Here is a 21120-nt window from a genome sequence, read left to right on the forward strand (position 1 = left end):
ACTAATAGAGAGGCTGAGATAGGAGAAGCAAGATTTCAAGACCCTTATATTGTACACAGCAAGACACTCTCACAAACAAGATGAAAGTACATATAGATTGTACAATATTGGACCTATTTCACCAGTTACCAAATTAGAGAGACCATTGGATGGCAATCAACAAATTTCTAATTCCTCATAGTTTTGTATTTCAATTGCTTAGGAAATGTTGGTAATATTAATTTTCATATTAAGATATTAAGAAAAGGTAATTGTCACTTCCTGTTGTTTTTGTTATAAGATGTGGAAATAGATTTGTGTGGATTTGTTGAAAGATTACTTTTTTGCTTCTTCTAAGGTGTAGTTTTGCTCCTTATGTTGATGTTTTCCATCTATTATCCTTTGTGGGGCTGGATTTGTAGAAAGATATTGTGTAAATTTTGTTTTGTCATTAAATATCTTCTTTTTTTCATCTATGGTAATTGAGAGTTTTGCTGGGTATAGTAGTCTGGGCTGGCATTTGTGTCCTCTTAGGGTCTGAATGACATCTGCCCAGGATCTTCTAGCTTTCATAGTCTCTGGTGAGAAGTCTGCTGTAATTCTGACAGGCCTGCCTTTATATGTTACTTGCCTTTTTCCCTTACTGCTTTTAAAATTCTTTCTTTGTTTAGTGCATTTGGTGTTTTGATTATTATGTGTTGGGAGGAATTTCTTTTCTGGTGTAGTCTATTTAGAGTTCTATAGGCTTCTTGTATGTTCATGGGTAATTCCTCCTTTAGGTTAGGGAAGTTTTCTTCCATAATTTTGTTGAAGATATTTACAGGCCCATTACTTTGGGAGTCTTCACTATCTTCTATACCTATTACCCTTAGGTTTGGTCTTCTCATTGAGTCCTGGATTTCCTAGATGTTTTGGGTTGGGAGCTTTTTGCTTTTTGCATTTTCTTTGACTGTTGTGTCAATGTTTTCTAAGTTGTCTTCTGCACCTGAGATTCTCTCTTCTGTCTCTTGCATTCTGTTGGTGATGCTTGCATCTATGACTCCTGATTTCGTTCCTAGATTTTGTATCTCCAGGGTTGTCTCCCTTTCTGATTTCTTTATTGTTTCTATTTCCATTTTTAGATTCTGGATAGTTTTGCTCATTTCCTTCACCTGTTTGATTGTGTTTTCCTGTCATTCTTTAAGGGATTTTTGTGTTTCCTCTTTAAGAGCTTCTAGCTCTTTACCTATGTTCTGTATTTCTTTAAATATTTCTGTATTTATTTATGTCTTTCTTAAGGTCCTGTATCATCATCATGATAAGTGATTTTAGATCTGAACCTTGTGTTTCTTGTGTGATGGTGTGTCCAGGACTTGCTATGGTGGGAGAATTGGATTCTGATGATGACAAGTAACCTTGGTTTCTGTTATTTATTTTCTTATGCTTGCTCCCTGCCATCTAGTTATCTCTAGGGCTACCTGCCCTGGCTAAATCTGACTGGAGTCTGTCTTTCCTGTGATCCTGGTTATATCTGAACTCCTCAGAGTCAGGCAGTCTCTGTGACCCTGTGATTCTGGGATCCTGTGACTCTGAGCTTGTTAGAGCACCTGGAACTATAGCAGCTTCCTCTGGGTGTTGTGGAACAGGCTGCGGAGCTTGAACCCAAGGTCTGCTCTGGATACCAATCCAGAGAGACCAGAGGGAACCTGAGCCACTCTGCTGGCAGAGTTCCTGTGTGCCTGATCCCACAGGTCCCAGTTAATCTTGGTGTTGGGACAGATGTTGGGTCCTCCTCACCTCTGATCCTGAGAGTATCAGAGCGCCTGGGAGGGAAGCTTCTCTGTGTGTTGTGGGACTGGTTGCAGATCTTGCACCCAAGGTCTGCTCAGGACACTAGCCCAAAGAGACCGGAAGGAAAGCAAGCCACTCTGCTGGCTGAGTTCACTTTTCTTTTATTTTTCATTGCTCAGCTTACTCCTTTTCATTATAGATCTTCATTACAACTACAATACCCAGTCAATAGTAGGCTGATTCGAAATTTCCTTTACTAATACAACTAATGCAAAACTCTTCAATTTAGCCTCAGGTAGACTTTTCAGAAAAAGACAAAAGTCAGCCACATTCTTGGTCAAAATATCAAATCCATTTTTTTATGCTAAATACTAAAATTCTCCTCTGAAACCTCTTAAACTGGGCCTTTGCAGTTGAAATCATCCTAAGAACCACTATTTTCCATGCTCCTACAAGTAAGCCATATTAAACCCTACTTAAAGGGTGTAACTGCTTTTCTAATCCAAAATCTAAAATTCCACATTCCTACAAACAAAAGCATGGTCAGACCTATTACAGTAATACCTCAGTCCCTGGCACCAGCTTCTGTCTTATTTAGAATTTCTGTTCTGGTGAAGAAACACCATAACCACAGAAACTCTTATAAAGGAAAGCATTTAATGGGGTCTGGCTTATACTTCATATACTTAATCCATTATCATCATGGTGGGAAGCATGGTGACATGCTTGCAAACATGGAGAAGGGGCGGAGAGTTCTACATCTTGATCTACAGCCATTAGAAGCAACTGTGACATACTAGAATGACTTGAGTTTCTGCGACCTCAAAGCCCACATCCTACTGAAACACCTCCTCCAACAAAGCCATACCTACTCCAATAAGGCCACACCTTCTAATAATACCACTTCTATAAGCCTATGGAGGCTATTTTTATTCAAACCACCACAGGTCATGACAATGAATTTTGTTTCATAATACTATGTAGGAAATAGGTACATAAGATCTCACCATCTAATTTACCAACTATCTTGGTATTTACTTTCTTTAAGAGACACTTGTGCCCTTTACTAATGGACCTGACAAAGTTTCAGAGGCAGTGAAGTTTGAGAAAATTGTATATTCTAGATTTATCTTAAAACTGAAGCTATCTTTTAAACAGTGAAAAAAAGAAAGAATGTGAGAAAAAGAAAAGCAGAAGTTATTGCAGGAAACATTTAAAAAGAACTGGCATGTTCCCATGCTTGTGCCTCTAGTGGCCTGGCCAGCCTTGCACTGATGGGCAATGGCCAACCTGTTTTTAATCTCGTGGAGACTCTGACTCAGAACTCCACAATCTCTCCACCCAGCTTGCTAGGTTCTCTTTAGTGGGTCACTACCATACCAGCCTCATGCTTCAAAGCCCTCACAGCCTTTGTGGTGCACATCAGCCAAAGACATGCTTTGGCACTGTACCTTTCTCTCTGGAACTCAGTTGAATCATCATGAAAGGAAAAACACCACAAAAACTTAGCTCAGAAACAATGGTAATTCAATCACTGGATGCAACAACTAAAACCCAGTCTTGTAAGCCTTATTACATCTGATTCTTCTGGTAGCAAATCCTGACCAATTCACCATGATACCAGGAACTCTAGCAGCTACATCTTGCCCTTCCACTATCCCAATTCCAAAAGCCTCTCACTCTCTCCTCCTCCTTCTCTTCCTCTGTCCAACATGGAAGTCCAGCCTACTCACCCAGTGATTGGCTCCTTTATTCATTAGGGGATTGGTTCACAAGAAGTCACTAGGGTACATGACTCACTCCTTGTCTGCATCCCCTCCCAGGAGAGCAGAATTAACATCAAAATACAAATAGCACCAGGATCATCCACAACGAGTAAAATAAATGAAACTAGATATATGTGTGTTGGTAGGTAATGTCAATATTGCAATGGAAAGATTTAGGTGAAGAAACATAAAGCACAGACAAGAAATATCTTACCTAGAAGTCTTAACAATTTCTTGTAATGGCTAATGGCACAATTGATTCACTAATTAGTTATCCTATAAACTCATCTGTGAAATGCATCATTATAATTATCCCTTTGCCTTGACTTTTACATTCTAGGAGTTGTGCCAGTGAACTACCTTTATGCTATGTTCTTTCATTCCCTCTACAAAACCATTGACTTGCAATGAGAGATTTATTTTAGCTTGCCATACTCCATTCCTGCCTTTGGTTTCCATTTCTTTTAGATGCATATTTCCACTTCAAATATATAGCTGTAGATATGCAGTAGCATAACAGACAGCTTTCATGAGTATCTACAGATAGTAGTTCTTAGATACTAGTTATTCATACTATAAAACACTTATGTTCAGTTAAAGTAATCCCGCAAAATATCTATGAAGCAAATGGTGGCACAAAATTTATATAAATAAGCAGAATTGACACAGTAGTATACAGTAGAGATGCAATGCAAATCTGTTCACAATGACATCTCCATACATACCATTTCTTCTAGTACTAAGTGTTGCTGTCCAGCAGCAACATTAAGGAATAGGGTTAGCTGGAATATGGAGTTAGAAAGAAATAGGAGGAGATAAAAACAGATAGAAGGAGGTAGGCTAGCCATTTTGTACCTTACCCACGTGGGAGGATAAAAATTAGACAACATGAGCTGTGGTCACTCAGTCATCTTGAACCTTTAATAAATGCTTTGTAACAAGCCAACAGATAGAATAAGTGAGGTAAACCCCTCCCACAAGTACATCAGCATGCCAGTCCAATCAGCGACTTCTTCTGGTCTCTGTATGAAGGCAGGACTTCCGAATGTAACTGGAACCAGGTTGGAGGTGTGGCAAATAGCAGGAGGTTGGCAGAGAGGTGTGGTTAAGAGAGGCAGGCTTCAAACCAGGAGGGTAACAATTCTTCCCTTTATATTAGAAAACAGACAGAGAGTTCTTTTAGTTATAAACAAAAAGTAGGATAAAGGTCATGGAACTCAGCACAGATTCTGTATGGGAAACATCACAGTGCTTTAGCTGGAGAGCTCTGTATACCTGTCTGGTTTCATCATCTCAGACTATATGACACTGCAAACCAGGCTTATAATGTGTCTTCTGCCACTCAGCATGTGTCTCTGTCTGGGTTGACTTCACCACCAGAGAGACAGATGCCTCTCTGCACCATCCATCCATACAAAATGCCAAGATATGCCTTTAACACTTGCAGAGTCCGCGAATTGCCACAGTCTCTCTGGAGTCCATCTTCTGTGAAGTCCATGTGAAGCAATGCTGGTGTGCTCATGGGCAGGTGGGCATAGACATCTTCATCTGGGTGTCCCATCCAAGTACTAACCAGGCCCAACCCTGCTTAGTTTCTGAGATCAGACGAGATCAGTCGCGTTCAGGGTGGTATGGCCATAGACATCTCAGTTGAGTTCCATAGTAGCTCCTAAGCTAGGATCCCTTTTAGTAGCTTTGCCTTCAATATGCTTTTAGTTCAGTTGTCAATAAGTAACTCTCATATTAGAAGCTCCAAGATTGAGCTTAGAGAAGAAGAGCTCTGGGAGTGAGCAAATTTTGATTATCTTTGGACTCCGAGAGTGAGTCTGCTTGATATAAGAACTTAAAAGATTAAAAATAACAATAACTAGAAGACGCCTCAGGCACATTAGTTGCCAATTAGCAACACTTAGGCCAAAGGTTTGGCCTCTAGGTATAGAGGGAAATCAATGTTGACTCTTAGAAAATGGTGGATTCTCTTACAGCCAAGCAAACTCTGTTGGCCAGTAAAAAATGTTCAGCCAATAGATTTGGCACAAAAACATGTCTATAAAAGGATACTGCGTCTGTATCCACTTAGCAAATGAAAGTATAAGGCCATCATTGTGTATCAACACAAAAAGGAGTCCCATCCCCAGAACAAAGTGGGGATAAGAATAGCAATGTGTTAGAAAGTGGAGTGACACGCCATTTCATAATGGATTTTTTAAAACCAGCGAAAGGCAACATGTCTTTAAACATCAGCAAAAGGCAAAGCATGACTTAGAAGAGGCGAAAAATAAAATATTATTTAACATAATCAAAAAGGCAAAAATGTCTCTTAATATAAGCGAAAAACTAGAGCAAAGATGCTCTCAGGGTGGGGTGTATATCTTCCCTCCTTTAAATAAAAAATTGACAATCTGTCATTTTCAAAAGGAACATTAAATATATAAAAAAGAATATAGCCAAAAACCAATTAATATATCAATTATGTTTAAGTAAATTATGTTTAAGTTTGGAGGCGTGGCAAATAGCAGGAGGTTGGCAGAAAGGTGTGGTTAAGAGAGGCAGGCTTCAAACCAGGAGGGTAACGACTAAGCAAACATAAAACCTTGCTGTGAAAACAAGCACTTTGTAATTCTTGAGCATTTTTTTTTGTAGCTTGTATATCTCACATTAGAGTATTCATCATCTCTATTCCAACCACATTAGATATTATAACAACACTAATTCTAATAATAAATGCAATGGTAAAGAAAATATCCCCCTACAGTTGAAAACCTAGAGTGGTAGAGTTCTAATAAGTTGCCTAAGTCTATTTTGTTAAATAATAAAACCAGAATTTCACTGATATTAATCCAAGACCTTGAGTTAGCCACTATGCATAGTACTACTTATTTGCCTTGAAGTAATATTTATGTTAATATGGCATATTACATGGTTTGTAAATTTCCCTTTACTTCACTCTTCAGATTTACTATATTTTGTGCAACTCCTCATTGCTCAATGGCAATTTTACTTATGACATTTGCTGTATGTCCACATTGCCTTTGTGATTTGTAAGAATGCCAAGTCATTGCTCACAATGTAGGTATAGCATTTTAATAAAATAAGAATCAAGATAAGCCCAGGATTAGTCCACATAAACAAGGTATTGTAGTATTATTTATATTGTTTTCATTATTTGACTTTTTGGGTTTTCTATAATATCAGCACCTGGTAAGTATTTTTGTTTTATTTTAGACTAGAAACAGACAATTCCTACACCTGTTCACTATAGAATTCTGGTCATATTCTTCCTTCTTGCACCATTCTCCCAGAAATAAGACCCAGACTCATAATATATTTACAAAAACTTTGCCACATAGCTAAGTTTTTTCTTATTAGATCATGACTTAAACTATTCCATTTATTTTAATCTATATTCTGCCATAAGTCTGATTACCTGTGTTCTAGTACCATGTGTCCATCTCCTCACATCTTCACAGATGAATTTCCCACTCCTGCTCTATCCCAGAATTCTCTCTGCCCCCTAGATGTTACATCTTCTCTTCCCCACACACACACTTTCCTGTAGGATACAGTTTTTTTTCAATTGACAGGTGATGCATTCATACAATACACAAGATATTCTCTCTATAAATTCCAGAGATATAATTTCAACAGAACCTACAAAAGTTCTATATATTTAACTAAGAAATACAGAGTCATCTTTCACTTGATGGCAATGAAGAGTGAGGGACACAAATATGTCTCTAATTATGAATTCTCAATTAACAGAAAATACAGAGTGATTCTTAAATGTCATGGAAGGAAGTTATTTCCTCTTATAAAGTGGTTATGTAATGTCTACCATATAATGAGTATAAATCTGTCTTTAATTTTTCTATGTTGCTATTAATAAATGATTCCTCTAGTGATGGCTTTGAAAATTGGAATTGTTCCCTCTTTCTGCCAACTTTCAAGTAGACAGTAGCTTGATGTAGTTTGCAAAAACAAAAAATAATATTGAATCAAGTCTTGGAGAAGAAAATCCTGTAAAGTAAATAAATTTCTCAAAAGATATACTCATTATATTTAACATAAAAGTCAAATTTACTAATAAAATTTCAGAATGTTAAATAACAAAAATGTAAATGCTTCTTCTAAAATGCATTTGTTGTACTCCTGAAATTAAAAGATGATGATAACTGTAATCAGAAGGCAGTTGCTTTAGACAAATGTAAATTGTCTGGTTTCAGCAACTTCTTACTCATGTTTTCACTGATTATGAATTTGCTTTCTTATTGTAGGTTGTGATGGATGCTGCAAGACTACTTGTTTATACACTCAATATTGTTGCCATGTGCCTTCTTCATACATTAACACTGAGGGCAGGTATAAATCTTCCTCTCCCTCTCATAAGCCTTATCAATATCAAATTCGCTAAAAAAGAAATTGTTATAAGTGCTGTTGCCAATTTGATGAAATCTAGATTTACTTGTGAGAAGTCTCTAGGCATACCCATAGGAGATTATATACAGTAGGTGGAAAGGCCATCTACCATGTGAGGCACAATTCCATAGAATGAGATCTTAAACTGTGTGAAAAGGAAAATGTAAGCTGAGTACAAATACTCACTCCTCTTTGATTCCTCATTGTGGATATCATGCAAAATCTAACATATAGGTCAATGGGATAAAATATAGAGAGAAGCCCTTACCAATTAAAGTCATGTGACTTTTTAGGTGGAATATTCAATAAATGGTACTGAGGAAACCAATATCTATGTATAGAATATTAAAATTATAATTCATTTCTTCTATTAAATAAATCAAGTTCCAAATATAGGAAAGGCTTTAATTTAATACCAGAAACTGAAGCAGAAGGAAAATATGTAAAACATTTTGAGATATAAACATAGGTAAGTCTTTCTGGATAGAGAAACTGGAAACAACCCAGATGTCCCTCAACAGAGGAATGGATACAGAAAATGTGGTACATTTACACAATAAAATATAACTCAGCTATTAAAAACAATGAATTTATGAAATTCTTAAGGAAATGAATGGATCTAGAGAATATCATCCTGAGTAAGTTAACCCAATCACAAAAGAACATACATGCTATGCACTTTCTGATACGTGGATATTAGCCCAGAAGTTCGGAATATACAAATTACAATCCACGAACCACAAGAAACTCAAGAAGAAGGAAGACCAAAATGTGGATACTTCCTTCCTTCTTAAAAGGGGGAACAAAGTACCCAAGGAAGGAGTTGCAGAGACAAACTATGGAGCAGAGACTGAAGGAAGGACAATCGAGAGACTGCTCCACCTTCCCACATTAAGTCATCAAATCCAGACACTATTGTGGATGCCAGCACAAGCTGGCTGAAAGGAGGCTAATATAGGTTTCTCTCGAGAGGCTCTGACAGTACCTGACTAATACAGAAGTAGAGGCTCACAGCCATCCATTGGACTGAGCACAGGGTCCCCAATGAAGGAGCTAAAGAAAGAACCCAAGGAGCTGATGGGTTTGCATTGCCTTGGGATAAACAATAATATGAACTAACTAGTACCTTCAGAGCTCCCAGGAACTGAACCACCAACCAAAGAATACACATGGTGGGACTCGTGGCTTCAACAGCATATGTATAGCAGAAGATGGCCTGGTTGGTCATCAAAGAGAAACCCTTGGCCCTGTGAAGGTTCTATGCCCCAGTGTATGGGAATGCTAGGACCAGGAAGTGGGAGAGGGTGAGTTGGTGAGCAGGGGGAGGAGGGAGGGAACAGGGTTTTTTTGTTTTGGGTTATTTTATTTTATTTTTCCAGAGGGGAAACTGCGAAAGGAGATATTGCATGACATGTAAATAAAGAAAATACCTAACTGAAAAAAGAAAAAAAAGAAAAGAAAAAAGAAATCCAAACACTCAGGAAGCAATGCCCAGGATTGATGTGATTGCAAGAATTTCAGTTCTCTCTGTACAGGGAAGAAATTGAATGAATGGCATACAGTATAAAATAAACATCTTTGCTAATTCTCCATCTGACAGAGAACTAGTGTATAGAATATGTAAAGAATACAGAACTAAATACCAAGAAATATAACAACCAAATTAATAAACTATCTAATGAAATGGAGAGTTCTTAAAGATGAAGTACAAATTACTACTAAACATACAAAAAGTTTAACCTGATTATCAGAGAAAAGCAAATTTTATTTACTTTAGAATTTCCTCTGTCATGGTTAGAATGACAATCATTAAGAAAACAAATGAGTGCTGGTATGAGTGCTGAAAAATAGTATGTTATTCACTAATGGTCACAATCTAAATTAGATTAGCCATCACTAATATTAATATGTAGCATCACTAAAGATCTAAATTTCAATAACCATACAATCCAGCTATCTCATTGTTGGTATTTACATGAAGGTTTATTGCATCACTATCCACAGTAGCTATGGAGTTAATATTTTTGTTCATCAATATGGAAATACATGAAGAAAATAATATTCAACCATATAGTTGAATATTTCCTTCAAAGTATCATTTGAAGGAAAATGGATTCAATACATTAATGGAGACTAATACATTAAGAAAACTAGTTCAGACAAAGAAAGACAAATACTACATGTTTTCTTTAATTGTGACTCCTATATTTTAGAGATCTATATAAAGGCATGTTTGTATATGTGACATGGAAATAGCAGTCAAACTAGGTGAATGAAGACAAGAACAGGAAGAGAAGAGAGAGAAAAGTATTAGTGGCTTATTGTGGAAGTGGACTTTGTGAAAGTACATTATACAGTTGTTTGATAATTTCTCCACGATACTATTACCTGAATACAATGGATATATATCAATAAAAACTACAAAAATGAAACTAACCTACACTGATTTTTAAATTGAGTTACTGATGCTCTTTGTAACTCTAGGCCCTGGAACTCCCTAGTTTTCTACAGAGTGGTTTCACTTAGATATATGAGTGCTGCCAATATTGCGAGTTCTTTGTTCATAATCTGGTTCTGCCTGGTAGCCCTATGTGCCTGGCAAAGTCTTCCTCTTTGTGGCTTCCTGCTTTATAACCCTGAAATGATTACTCAAACAGTAGGTTGCAAACAGTAGATTGTTATGTGCCACTAACCACCTGGTGGTTTACCTTATTCCAGTACTCAGACCCTGAAACCCTTAAATTCATTATACTTATCTGGATCCTTCTGACATCATACAGAAGAATTTGATCACTTTTGAAATGCCATATTTTCTACCTACCCCTCTTTTTCTCCCTCTCCTTAATAGCCCTGCCAACAATTGTTTATGTGAATGTACTCTTAGAACATATAAACAATATTCCATTGTATAAATGCACCATATTTGGTTTATTCAGTCACCTGCTGAAAAATATTAGGTTGCATCGAACCTTGAACAAGTGTAAGTAGTGATGATGTAAACATTTTGATGCATGCTTTTGCAAAGATCTCATTTTCACATCCTTTGTGTAGTGTCTAGGCAAATGAAGGCTCAATACTATGGTGATCCTATTAATTTGGTTAAGGAAAAGAAATGAAAGGAGAGGAGAGGAGAGGAGAGGAGAGGAGAGGAGAGGAGAGGAGAGGAAAGAAAAGGAAAGGAAAGGAAAGGAAAGGAAAGGAAAGGAAAGGAAAGGAAAGGAAAGGAAAGGAAAAGAAAGGAAAGGAAAAGAAAGGAAAGGAAAAGAAAGGAAAGGAAAGGAAAGGAAAGGTCTCTTCCAAAGTATTTGGTTATATTTCAATGTGGATGGGAACATCAGCAACAAATAAGATTCCTAAAATTATGTGTCCTAACCAAAATTTGGTGTAGTCAGCATGTTGTATTCCAGCTACTCTAATAATATGTTTATGGTAATTTCTTTTTAATTCCCTAATGACATATATTGCAAAATATCTATATGCCTTTTACAGCAAAGTCTGCTCAGCAATTTTACTATTTAATTAGATGTGCTTTTTGTTGAAAATTAAGACTTCTTTCTCAGTTTTAGATGCAAGCCCTTTGTTGTTGTATGCCTTTTGTAACTATTTTTCTGTCTAGAACTTATCTTTTCCTTCTGATAACAAAAGCATTGTAATTAATTAAATATGAATCATACTGAATTTTACTGTATTTTTATTTAGTAGATTAATGATTAAGCTCTAATTTTTATTTTCTGAATAATTTTAATATTCAGTTACTTGATTTAATTTATAACATCCAATTTGGCAATTTATTCTTTGTTTATCTTTTACTGCATTTTTACTTATTGATAAACATATAGAAAGTGGATGTCAGAAAATGAGTTGCACTACTCCATTCTTTCCTTCTACAAGGTGAGTAACAGAGACTGAGCTCAGTTCCTCAGGGATGGCAGCCAGTTCCTTTGCATGATGAAGCATCTCAGCATCTTGATTTACATCTCTTATGTCTATATGCTGTGTTTTCTCTGAAAGGGTTCTCTTGATCACACTGCAAAATAATAACAATGATTGTGCACTTTTTTATTTTAAGATGAACCCATGCAGAATATTTTTCATCATAATGTTTTGTTTTATAATTCTATGGATGGATATAATATGCTTTGTTCAAATACACACCCAATTTCTGACATTCCAAGTTTATCCCTGTACTTCCCACTACTTTTTCTTTTTCTCCCCATCCTCATGTGCTCTCTTGCTTTGTAAACACAGAGCCTACACAGTGTGCCTGCATGGACATAGTTGTGGGGACAACCATTAGAGTATTGATATTCATTGAAAGGCTGCAACCATGAAGAAAATTTACTCTCTCTCCACATTGGCCATTAGATGTCAACAGTCTCTCAGTGAGGGGTAGAACTTTATGAGCCTCTCCTCCTTTTTTCCTAGGATTTGTGTTAGCTTAAATGTGTGCAGATGTTGTACATATAGTTACAACTACTATGAGTTTATATATGCAAAAGCTTAAACAAGATGTAATCATCATTTCTCCAAAGACTCTAAGGGTCATCCTGTCAGAAGGCAAATTTTGTTTCTAAGTGGTCTCATTGAGACCTTTTCTAATGGACTCATTTGAGACTGTAAGAACACTCACCAAAAATATACAATGAATTTTAAGATCTTGTAGAGATATTAAAAACTCTTGTGGATTTTTAAAAAATTTATTAATCATTTTATTTCAAATGTTATCCCTCTTCCCATTCTCCCCTCCAGGAATCTCCCATATCATCTCCTTTGCATTTGTCTCTAAGAGGGTATGCCCATCCACTCACCCACCCATTCCTACCTCATCCCTCTAGCACCCTCCTACACTGGGGTAACAAGCCTCAACAGGACCAAGTGCCTTCCCTCCCATTGATGCCAAATAAGGCAGTTCTCCGTTACATATGTAGTGGTATCCATGGACCCACACATGTATACTTTGTGATTGGTGGTTTAGTCTCTGGGAGCTCTGTGGGGTCTGGCTAATTAATATTGTTGTCCTTCCTATGAGGTTGAAATCCCCGTCTGCTCCTTCAGTTGTAGGTGTTTTTAAACAAGTTTTTCCTGTGTTACATTCCTTGTTGTCCTAGAACTCACTTTGTAGAGCAGGTTGGCCTCAAACTTGCAGATATCTACTGGCCACTGCCTCCCCAAGGGCTGGGATTAATAATGTGCACCATCACACCTGGCTCAATAGAAGGTCTTAAGGACAAATTTAAATATGAAATGGATAAAAATTAAAAAGTTAAGAATGTTTAATGAAAATCTTTAGAGCTTAAGCATAAAATCATACACAAATTCTCATTTTACTTAAAGGATAAAAACAAATCTTAGAATCACTCAGAGAAATAATGAAATAAAATGAAAGAAGTATCAAATACTAAGCTGATAGAAATTATCTTAACAAGTCATTTAGCAGTAATGGAAATTATTCAGATTTTTTGGGAACACTTTGATGTGCCACCATTAAAGTAATTTGTAAAATTAAACTCAATAAAAAGTGTATTTGTGTGTTTGGGGGAAGGAGCAACTTAGAGGACTTCCCTGATTAAAGCTCTCATGTTTTGGTTCTTATTTCTCTTCCCAGAGGGATTCACAGTGACTGGATTAGAGGAACCAATCTCGGCTCCAGTTGGTACAGTACTTGAGCTCAGCTGTCAGTTGTCTCCACCACAAAATGCCGAGCACATGGAGATTCGCTGGTTCAGGTCCCATTATACACAGCCTATTTACCTATATAAGGATGGCAAAGACATCTTTGGAGAAATTACCCCCAAATATGTGGAGAGAACAGAACTCTTGAAAGATGCCATTGGAGAAGGGAAAGTGACCCTCAGGATCTTTAATGTCAATCCTGATGATGATGGGCAATATCACTGCATCTTCAAAAATGGCAAGTTCTATGAAGACCACATCACAGAATTCAAGGTTACAGGTAACCATAGATTCCTCTGAGAGTAATTTCTAAATACATCCATTGATTTACATATAAGAAAAAATTCTATTCACAAATTCTACAAGGAATTGAATCTTATATGGTTTTATTGATTTTTGTAGTCTAAAGACTTAACTCAGCAGTTTAGATTAATAAAGAGAAAGTAGCTTACTGAAAGAAAACTAAATGAGATAAAGAAGTTCTCCTCACCAGAATTATTTAGAACAAATTGCTAATTGAATTTTTGTCTCGCCATCTTCCAACCTAATGCTTTCTCTCTTCATTTATTGTGTCATTTGGAGCCCCATAGAGTTTTGAGCATCTTTATATCTACAAACTCTGGGGTTAGCATGGAGGAGGAGTGGTTTTCGTTTTATGTTATTTTTCTCTTTCCATTTACTGGACATTACTGGTTTCTCTTTGTTTACAACCAGCTGGGACCTCCCAGGTTCAAATTGTTGTTCATCCTCCTACTACTAAAGGTGTGATAGTGGACTGTCATTCAAGAGGTTGGTTCCCACGGCCTCACTTGCAATGGAGAGACAGCAGAGGAGAGATCATTCCAGCTGCATCAAAATCCCATTCACAGGACAGAGACAAACTGTTCAATGTGAAGATAACCCTTCTCCTTAGAGACAACTCCTTCAGGAATGTCACTTGTTACCTTTGGAACCCTCTAACAGGCCAAAAGGAAAGCACAAGCATTGTTCTACCAGGTATAATTCATTTATTCATTCTAGAAATAAGAATCATTTTATATAACTTAGAGCTGAAATGAAACTTACATGATTTCTTCACTTATGTTTAGGCCATTATTTTCCCTTCATTTTACTTATCATCTCATCTGTTGTCCACTTGATTGCCTTTGCTAGATTCATTTCTTTCATCATTTTACTAATATTGGAAGTTTTAGTGTACAAAATCCTGTTTTGTTTTGTCCTAAAGTATTGCTTGATGTTTTTTGATCTTTAGCTAAATTCATACTCATTTTTAAGAATGTTTTATCCATATTATTGTAAAAAAATACAGATGGCTGAGAAACACATAAGAAAATGTTGAACATCTTTGCCATTGAGTAAACATAGATTAAAACACCTTTGAGATCTCACACCAGTCAGAATGACTAAAGAAAAATACGACAGCCAGGCCTGGTGGCACACGCCTTTAGTCCCAGCACTTGGGAGCAGAGGCAGGCAGATTTCTGAGTTCAAGACCAGCCTGGTCTACAGAGTGAGTTCCAGGACAGCCAAGGCTATACAGAGAAACCCTTTCTCGAAAAAAAAAAAAGAAAAAGAAAAAGAATAAGAAAAAGAAAAAGGAAAAGAAAAATATGACAAATGCTAGCATGGCTGTGGAGAAAGTGGGATGATTAATTATTGTTAGTAAAAATGCAAACTGGTAAAGTCACTTCAGAAACCAGTGTACCTAGATGTACCATATTATTCACTTTTGAGTATATATATATATATATATATATATATATATATATATATATATATATATATATATATGTATATATATGTATACATGTGTATATATATGTATATATATGTATATATGTATATATATGTATGTATATATACTATAGAGATACTTGCTTACATATTTTCTTGCTGATTTTATTTCACAATAGCTAGGAATAGTCAGAAATAACCTAGATTTCTATCAACTGATTAATGGATATTTAAAAAGTAATTTACTTACATAATGGAACATTATTTAGCCATTACTAAAAATGAAACAATGTTATTTTTGTTACTTAGATTATGTAGTATAATTTGCGATCAGAAATTGTAATATATCTAGCATATACAACCAACAGCAAATCCTGATTCCAGAGATAGGTACACTTAATGGTGAAATAAGGCAAATTTAGAAAGATGAATATCACATGTTTGCTGCCATGGATACATACAAATACAAGCACACGCACACATGAATACAAGTAGAAGAGGAGAATGAGGAAAGGAAAAGGAAGGGAAGGGGAATATATAGCATGTGATTATAAAATTATGAATTTTTTTTTCGAGATAGGGTTTTTCTGTATAACTCTGACTGTCTTGGAACTCACTCTGTAGACCAGGCTGGCCTCGAACTCAGAAATCCGCCTGCCTCTGCCTCCCAAGTGCTGGGATTAAAGGCATGTGCCACCACTGCCTGGCTGGATAATACCAATTTTAAAAAGAAATTTAGTACAACAATACGTGATGTACATACAAATGTAATAATTACATTTTCTTGATGAACTACCTGCTCCCTTTATCCATATATAATATAATGTTATATATTTTAATAGAGATAGACACTCCTAAATTTGGCTTAAATCTACCTTGTCAAATATAAGTCTTCCTGATCCTCTGATTTACTTTCCATACTGAGATAAACACCATGACCAAAAGCAAATTGGGATGAAAAGATTGAATTGGCTTACAATTCCAGGTCACACTCCATCATTAGGGGAACTTGGGGCAAGAACTGAAGTAGAATTAGAGGAAAGAACCATCAAGGAAAGCTAATTACTAGGTTGTTCTCAATGGTTTTTACCAGTTTGTTTTCTCATGGAACCGGGACCAGCTGATCAGACTTGTCATTTCTTACCAGTCGGAGAAGTTGTCCCCCAATCATCATTTCCTCTCTCCTACATTAATCATTAATCAAAAAAAATGTCTAACAGATACATCCATAGTCTAATCTGAAGGAGACGATTCCTCAGCTAATATTCTTTTTTCCCAGATCAGTGCAGTTTGTTTAAAGTTGACACAAAAACAAACCAGCATATCTGACTTTTTATTGTTTCTACTCTTTAGGCCCTTAGTTTTACCATCATTCAGTGTGAACATTGGCATTTTATGTGTCCTGGGAATTTAGACGGAACTGAAGATCTGCGTTGTCTGAATCTCGAGGAGGGAAAAGGACAGTTTGTCTTTACCTCTTCTCTCTCAGTCAGGGAGTTTATGAGATATGATGTAAAGAAATAGAGAGTGTCCTCCATTTTTTCACTGACCTCATATTAATTCACACCTCTGCTACTTTTCACATAGTTTATATATGTCTCTCCAAACTAGCCTAAACTTACCATTTTGAAGAGATCGTATTAGAGAGGCATGCATCTGTCATCCATAATCTAAATACTGCATATTCTAGATAGAAAATTTTGTGGCTTTCTATTTCAGATGAAATGCTTTCTTGGAATTTTATTTGGAAGATGATTGTGGGTGTAACTATGACTATGATGGCACTCTTCATCATAATGCCCAGTATTAAACTACAAATCCTGGAAGGTAAGTAGGTTCTCAGGATGGGAGAAGCAAAGAAAGAAAGGAAAGGTAGCTAACGCTGCATGACAGTTCAGAAGCTTATCTGGAAGGATATTATAAACATATGGACCATACATTAGACATATACATATCTTTATCCATGTCTTAGTCTATAAGTATCTCTTGCTGCTGGAACTGCTGAGAGTTCTCTTTGTAAAAGCCTGTGATTCCTTTGCATTAGTACAGATGAAACTTCCCTACCCTGTACTAATAGATACAGAAAAAATCAGACAGTTATTTAGCCCTTAATATCCTTTCTGTACATCTTTCTTTCTTGACTCCAATGAGCTCATTGAGGGTGGAAAGTAAAGTCATAAACTGCATTGCAGAAATGGCTGCAAATTGTTCCTTCAGTGCAACACCAGGAAAACTGAACCTATTGGGAGAGGTATACCAGTTGTACTATAGATGGTTTATTTTCCTAGCTGGAAAAATGCCACTCCTTCTCCAGTGCTATATTGAGAGGAAGTAGACATGGAGGATAACAAGAAAACTTAAAACACAAGAATAAAGCTGTTTAGGTTTTAACAGTGTGTTAATTTTAATAATGAACTAACATTATATTCTGCTAATTAACCCACTGATGAATGGGTGAGAGAAAAACAAACCTGATTTGTCTTTTCTAAATCTGTTTGTCCTCAACATAAGGCCATCTGCATCTTAAAGTTAGCTGTATTTTTCATTTCTGTAACCAAAAGTTCTCTGATCTTTTACTTCTTGACCTTGGCACTGTTTGAAATACATACAGAAAGATAACATCAAAATGTAAAACTTGTATTTTTTCTTAACTCAAAGTTTCTACCAACTGTTGGTGAATTTTATAAGATGATTACAGTTTCTCTTTTAATGCAACAAGCTCCCAAACAATTGAGACTGTAATATTATATTTACTTAACAAGCTTTAAGGGTCTAACAATATACCAGTATTATTCTAATACTCTCAGCTAATCTGGATACTTCTCAGCCAAAATCCCAGTGATACTTTCATTATAGTACTAATCTAGCCCTCTGGACTCCAAATATTTTCTTATGGTATCTCCTGGACTCTCTCCCATAGAGAATCCTCACTTCTCTCTCCTTCCCCCCTCCCCACCCTCCTGACTGAAGAAAGTCCAGCCATTTTCTCTCCTCTACTCACTCACTGGCTGATCAGCTAGCCCTACTGACCAATCAGGGAATAATTGGGAAGATATGTTTATATAACATTGAGTCAGGATATTCTTTTTTAAACTTTTATTGGTTATTTGTTTACATTTCAAATGGTACCCTCCTTCCCGGTTTTCCCTCTGAAAACCTCCTATTCCACCCGCCCCACCTACCCACACACTCCTGCTTCACCATGCTAGCATTCCCCTACACGAGAACATCAAGAGATCACAAGACCAAGGACCTCCCTTCCCATTGATATCAGATAAGGCCATCCTCTGATACATATGCAGCTGGAGACATGGGTCCCTCCATGTGTATTCTTTAGTTGGTGGTTTAGTCCCTGGAAGCTCTGGGGAGTCTGGTTGACATTGTTGTTCTTCCTGGGGGGTTGCTAGCCCCTTCAGCTCCTTCAGTCCTTCCCCTTACTCCTCCATTGGGGTTCCCATTCTCAGTCCAATGATTGGCTGCAAGCATCCACATCCACAATTATATTGGTAAGGCTCTGGCAGAGCCTTCCATGAGACAGGAAATCAGAATTGCAACCAGATTTGGGAGCCCAGAAATTAGCCTTTGAATAATACACAGTACACAAAAACATTATGCCTACAACCAACCAATAATCAGTGGTTTTAATAATTCATTTCTTTAGGTTGCACCCACAAATTCAGCTCTCCTTGGATTGTGGCCATGCTTCTAATAATTTTTTCAATTGTGCCCGTATTACTCATCTTCTGTTTGTATACAAAAAAAGAGAGAGGTATGTAAAGTAAAGAAGGTGATATCTTTTTATAAGTTTCTCCTTTTTCAAATGCCAAATCACAGCTTAATGAACAGAGAATAACAACAGTTTAAATTTCAAGAACAATAGGCCCTTGGAAAACATCATGACATTTAGATTACACCCTCTGGGATTGTATGGGTTTAATGATATAAAGTGATGTTGTGTCTGTCACCAGACAGGTTTTGTAGTTTGACTTGATCACTACCTAATGAGTTAAGTTGGACTTCCCATATCTTTAGACTAAATGAAATAATAATTGATAGATCTTAGGTCATAGAATTTTTTTTTAAATTGATGCCAAAAAAGTTACCTGCTTGTCAAAATTATCCACATCTACACAGAATTTTTTCTCAATTTAATGATAGACATAAATACCTAAAATGTATTCTTCTCTTTTGTTCTCTTTGAGAAGGAAATTGAAATGGTAAATAAGAAATCTTTGAGATAGATGAATGTTCCATATTTAAAATTTTTTCTAATTAACATTTAATAAGTGAGATAAAGTAACTAAAGTGAATACATCTGTACATTAATAGTCCCTGTGCAGAAATCTTGAATTAGAGAAGACTTTGACAATTGTTTTCTGTTATGAATGAAGACACAAAAGGCCTTTTAAAATTATGTTGACATTAATTTGCAATTATCATACATTACTTTCCTATGGTCACATGTAGATAAATATTTAAGACATCATGATAAACAATTTAGTCATGAAAGGGCAAATATTCTACCATCCTACCTATATAAGGCACTTCTAATTCAAATCTGTACAAGGATAAAGTTGTAGCTACTTTTGTTATTGGATATGTTCTTTATTTATATTTCAAATGGTATCCTCTTTCCAAGTTTCCCCCTGGAAATCCTCTATTCCATCCCCCTCCCCTGCTTCTATGAGGGTGTTCTCCAACCCACCTATGCCAGCCTACCCGCCCTCAAATCCTTCTACATTGGAGCATGCATCAAGGTGTCATAGGACCAAAGGTCTCTTCTCCCATTGATGCCTGGAAAGGCTATCCTCTGCTACATATGCAGCTGGAGCCATGGTACTCCATGTGTACACCTTGGTTAGTGGCTTAGACCCTGGGAGCTCTGGGGGGTCTAGTTGGTTGATATTGTTATTCTTCCTATAGGGTTTCAAACCCCTTCAGCTCCTTCAGTCTTTTCTCTAACTCCTTCATTGGGGATCCTGTGGTCACTAAAATGTATGGCTGTGAGCATCAGCCTCTGTATTTGTCAGGCTCTGGCAGAGTCTTACAGGAGACAGCTATATCAGGCTCCTATCAGCAAGTACTTCTTGGCATCCACAATAGTTTCTGGATTTGGTGACTATATACTGGATAGATACACAGGTGGGGCAGTCTCTAAATGGCCTTTCCTTCATTCTCTGCTATACACTTTGTCTCCAATTTGCTCCTGTGAGTATTTTATTCCTTTCTAAGAAGGACCAAAGCACCCACTTTTTGGTCTTCCTTCTTCTTGAGCTTCATGTGGTCTGTGAATTTTATCTTGGACATTCTGAGCTTTTGAACTAATACCCACATACTAGTGAGTGCATATCATGTCTTCTTTTGTGATTGGGTTACCTCACTCAGGAAAGGGATATAAATTGAAAAGGAAGAAGTCAAAATATCACTATTGGCAGATGATATGATAGTATACTTAAGTGACCCCAAAAATTCCACCAGAGGACTCCTAAACCTGATAAACAACTTCAGCAATGTGGCTGGATATAAAATTAACTCAACCAAATCAGTATCCTTCCTCTACTCAAAGGGTAAACAGGCTGAGAAAGAAATTAGGGAAACAACACCCTTTATAATAGTCACAATAATATAAAATATCTTGGTGGGAATCTAACGAAGCAAGTGAAAGATTTGTATGACAAGAACTTCAAGTCTCTGAAGAAGGAAATTGAAGAAGATCTCTTGTTTATGTTGTTATTGAGGAGCACCCTTAATCCATGGTGATCTGATAGGATACAAGGAATTA

General features: G+C 36.6%; 1 protein-coding gene across 1 annotated transcript in view; it reads left to right on the plus strand.

The window, feature by feature from the left end:
- Positions 1-17450, plus strand: part of LOC116095747 (putative selection and upkeep of intraepithelial T-cells protein 1 homolog) — a 41525-nt gene extending 24075 nt beyond the window's left edge. The window contains exons 2-7 of the mRNA XM_031377010.1: positions 7790-7874; positions 10517-10591; positions 13537-13884; positions 14319-14600; positions 17058-17165; positions 17311-17450. Of these exons, the coding sequence (XP_031232870.1) occupies positions 7790-7874; positions 10517-10591; positions 13537-13884; positions 14319-14600; positions 17058-17165; positions 17311-17450 (1038 nt within the window). The remainder of the gene's footprint in view (positions 1-7789; positions 7875-10516; positions 10592-13536; positions 13885-14318; positions 14601-17057; positions 17166-17310) is intronic.
- The last annotated feature ends 3670 nt before the right edge of the window (positions 17451-21120 follow it).

Source organism: Mastomys coucha, unplaced genomic scaffold, assembly GCF_008632895.1.
Source record: "Mastomys coucha isolate ucsf_1 unplaced genomic scaffold, UCSF_Mcou_1 pScaffold18, whole genome shotgun sequence".
In the NCBI taxonomy this organism is placed as follows: Eukaryota; Metazoa; Chordata; class Mammalia; order Rodentia; family Muridae; genus Mastomys; species Mastomys coucha.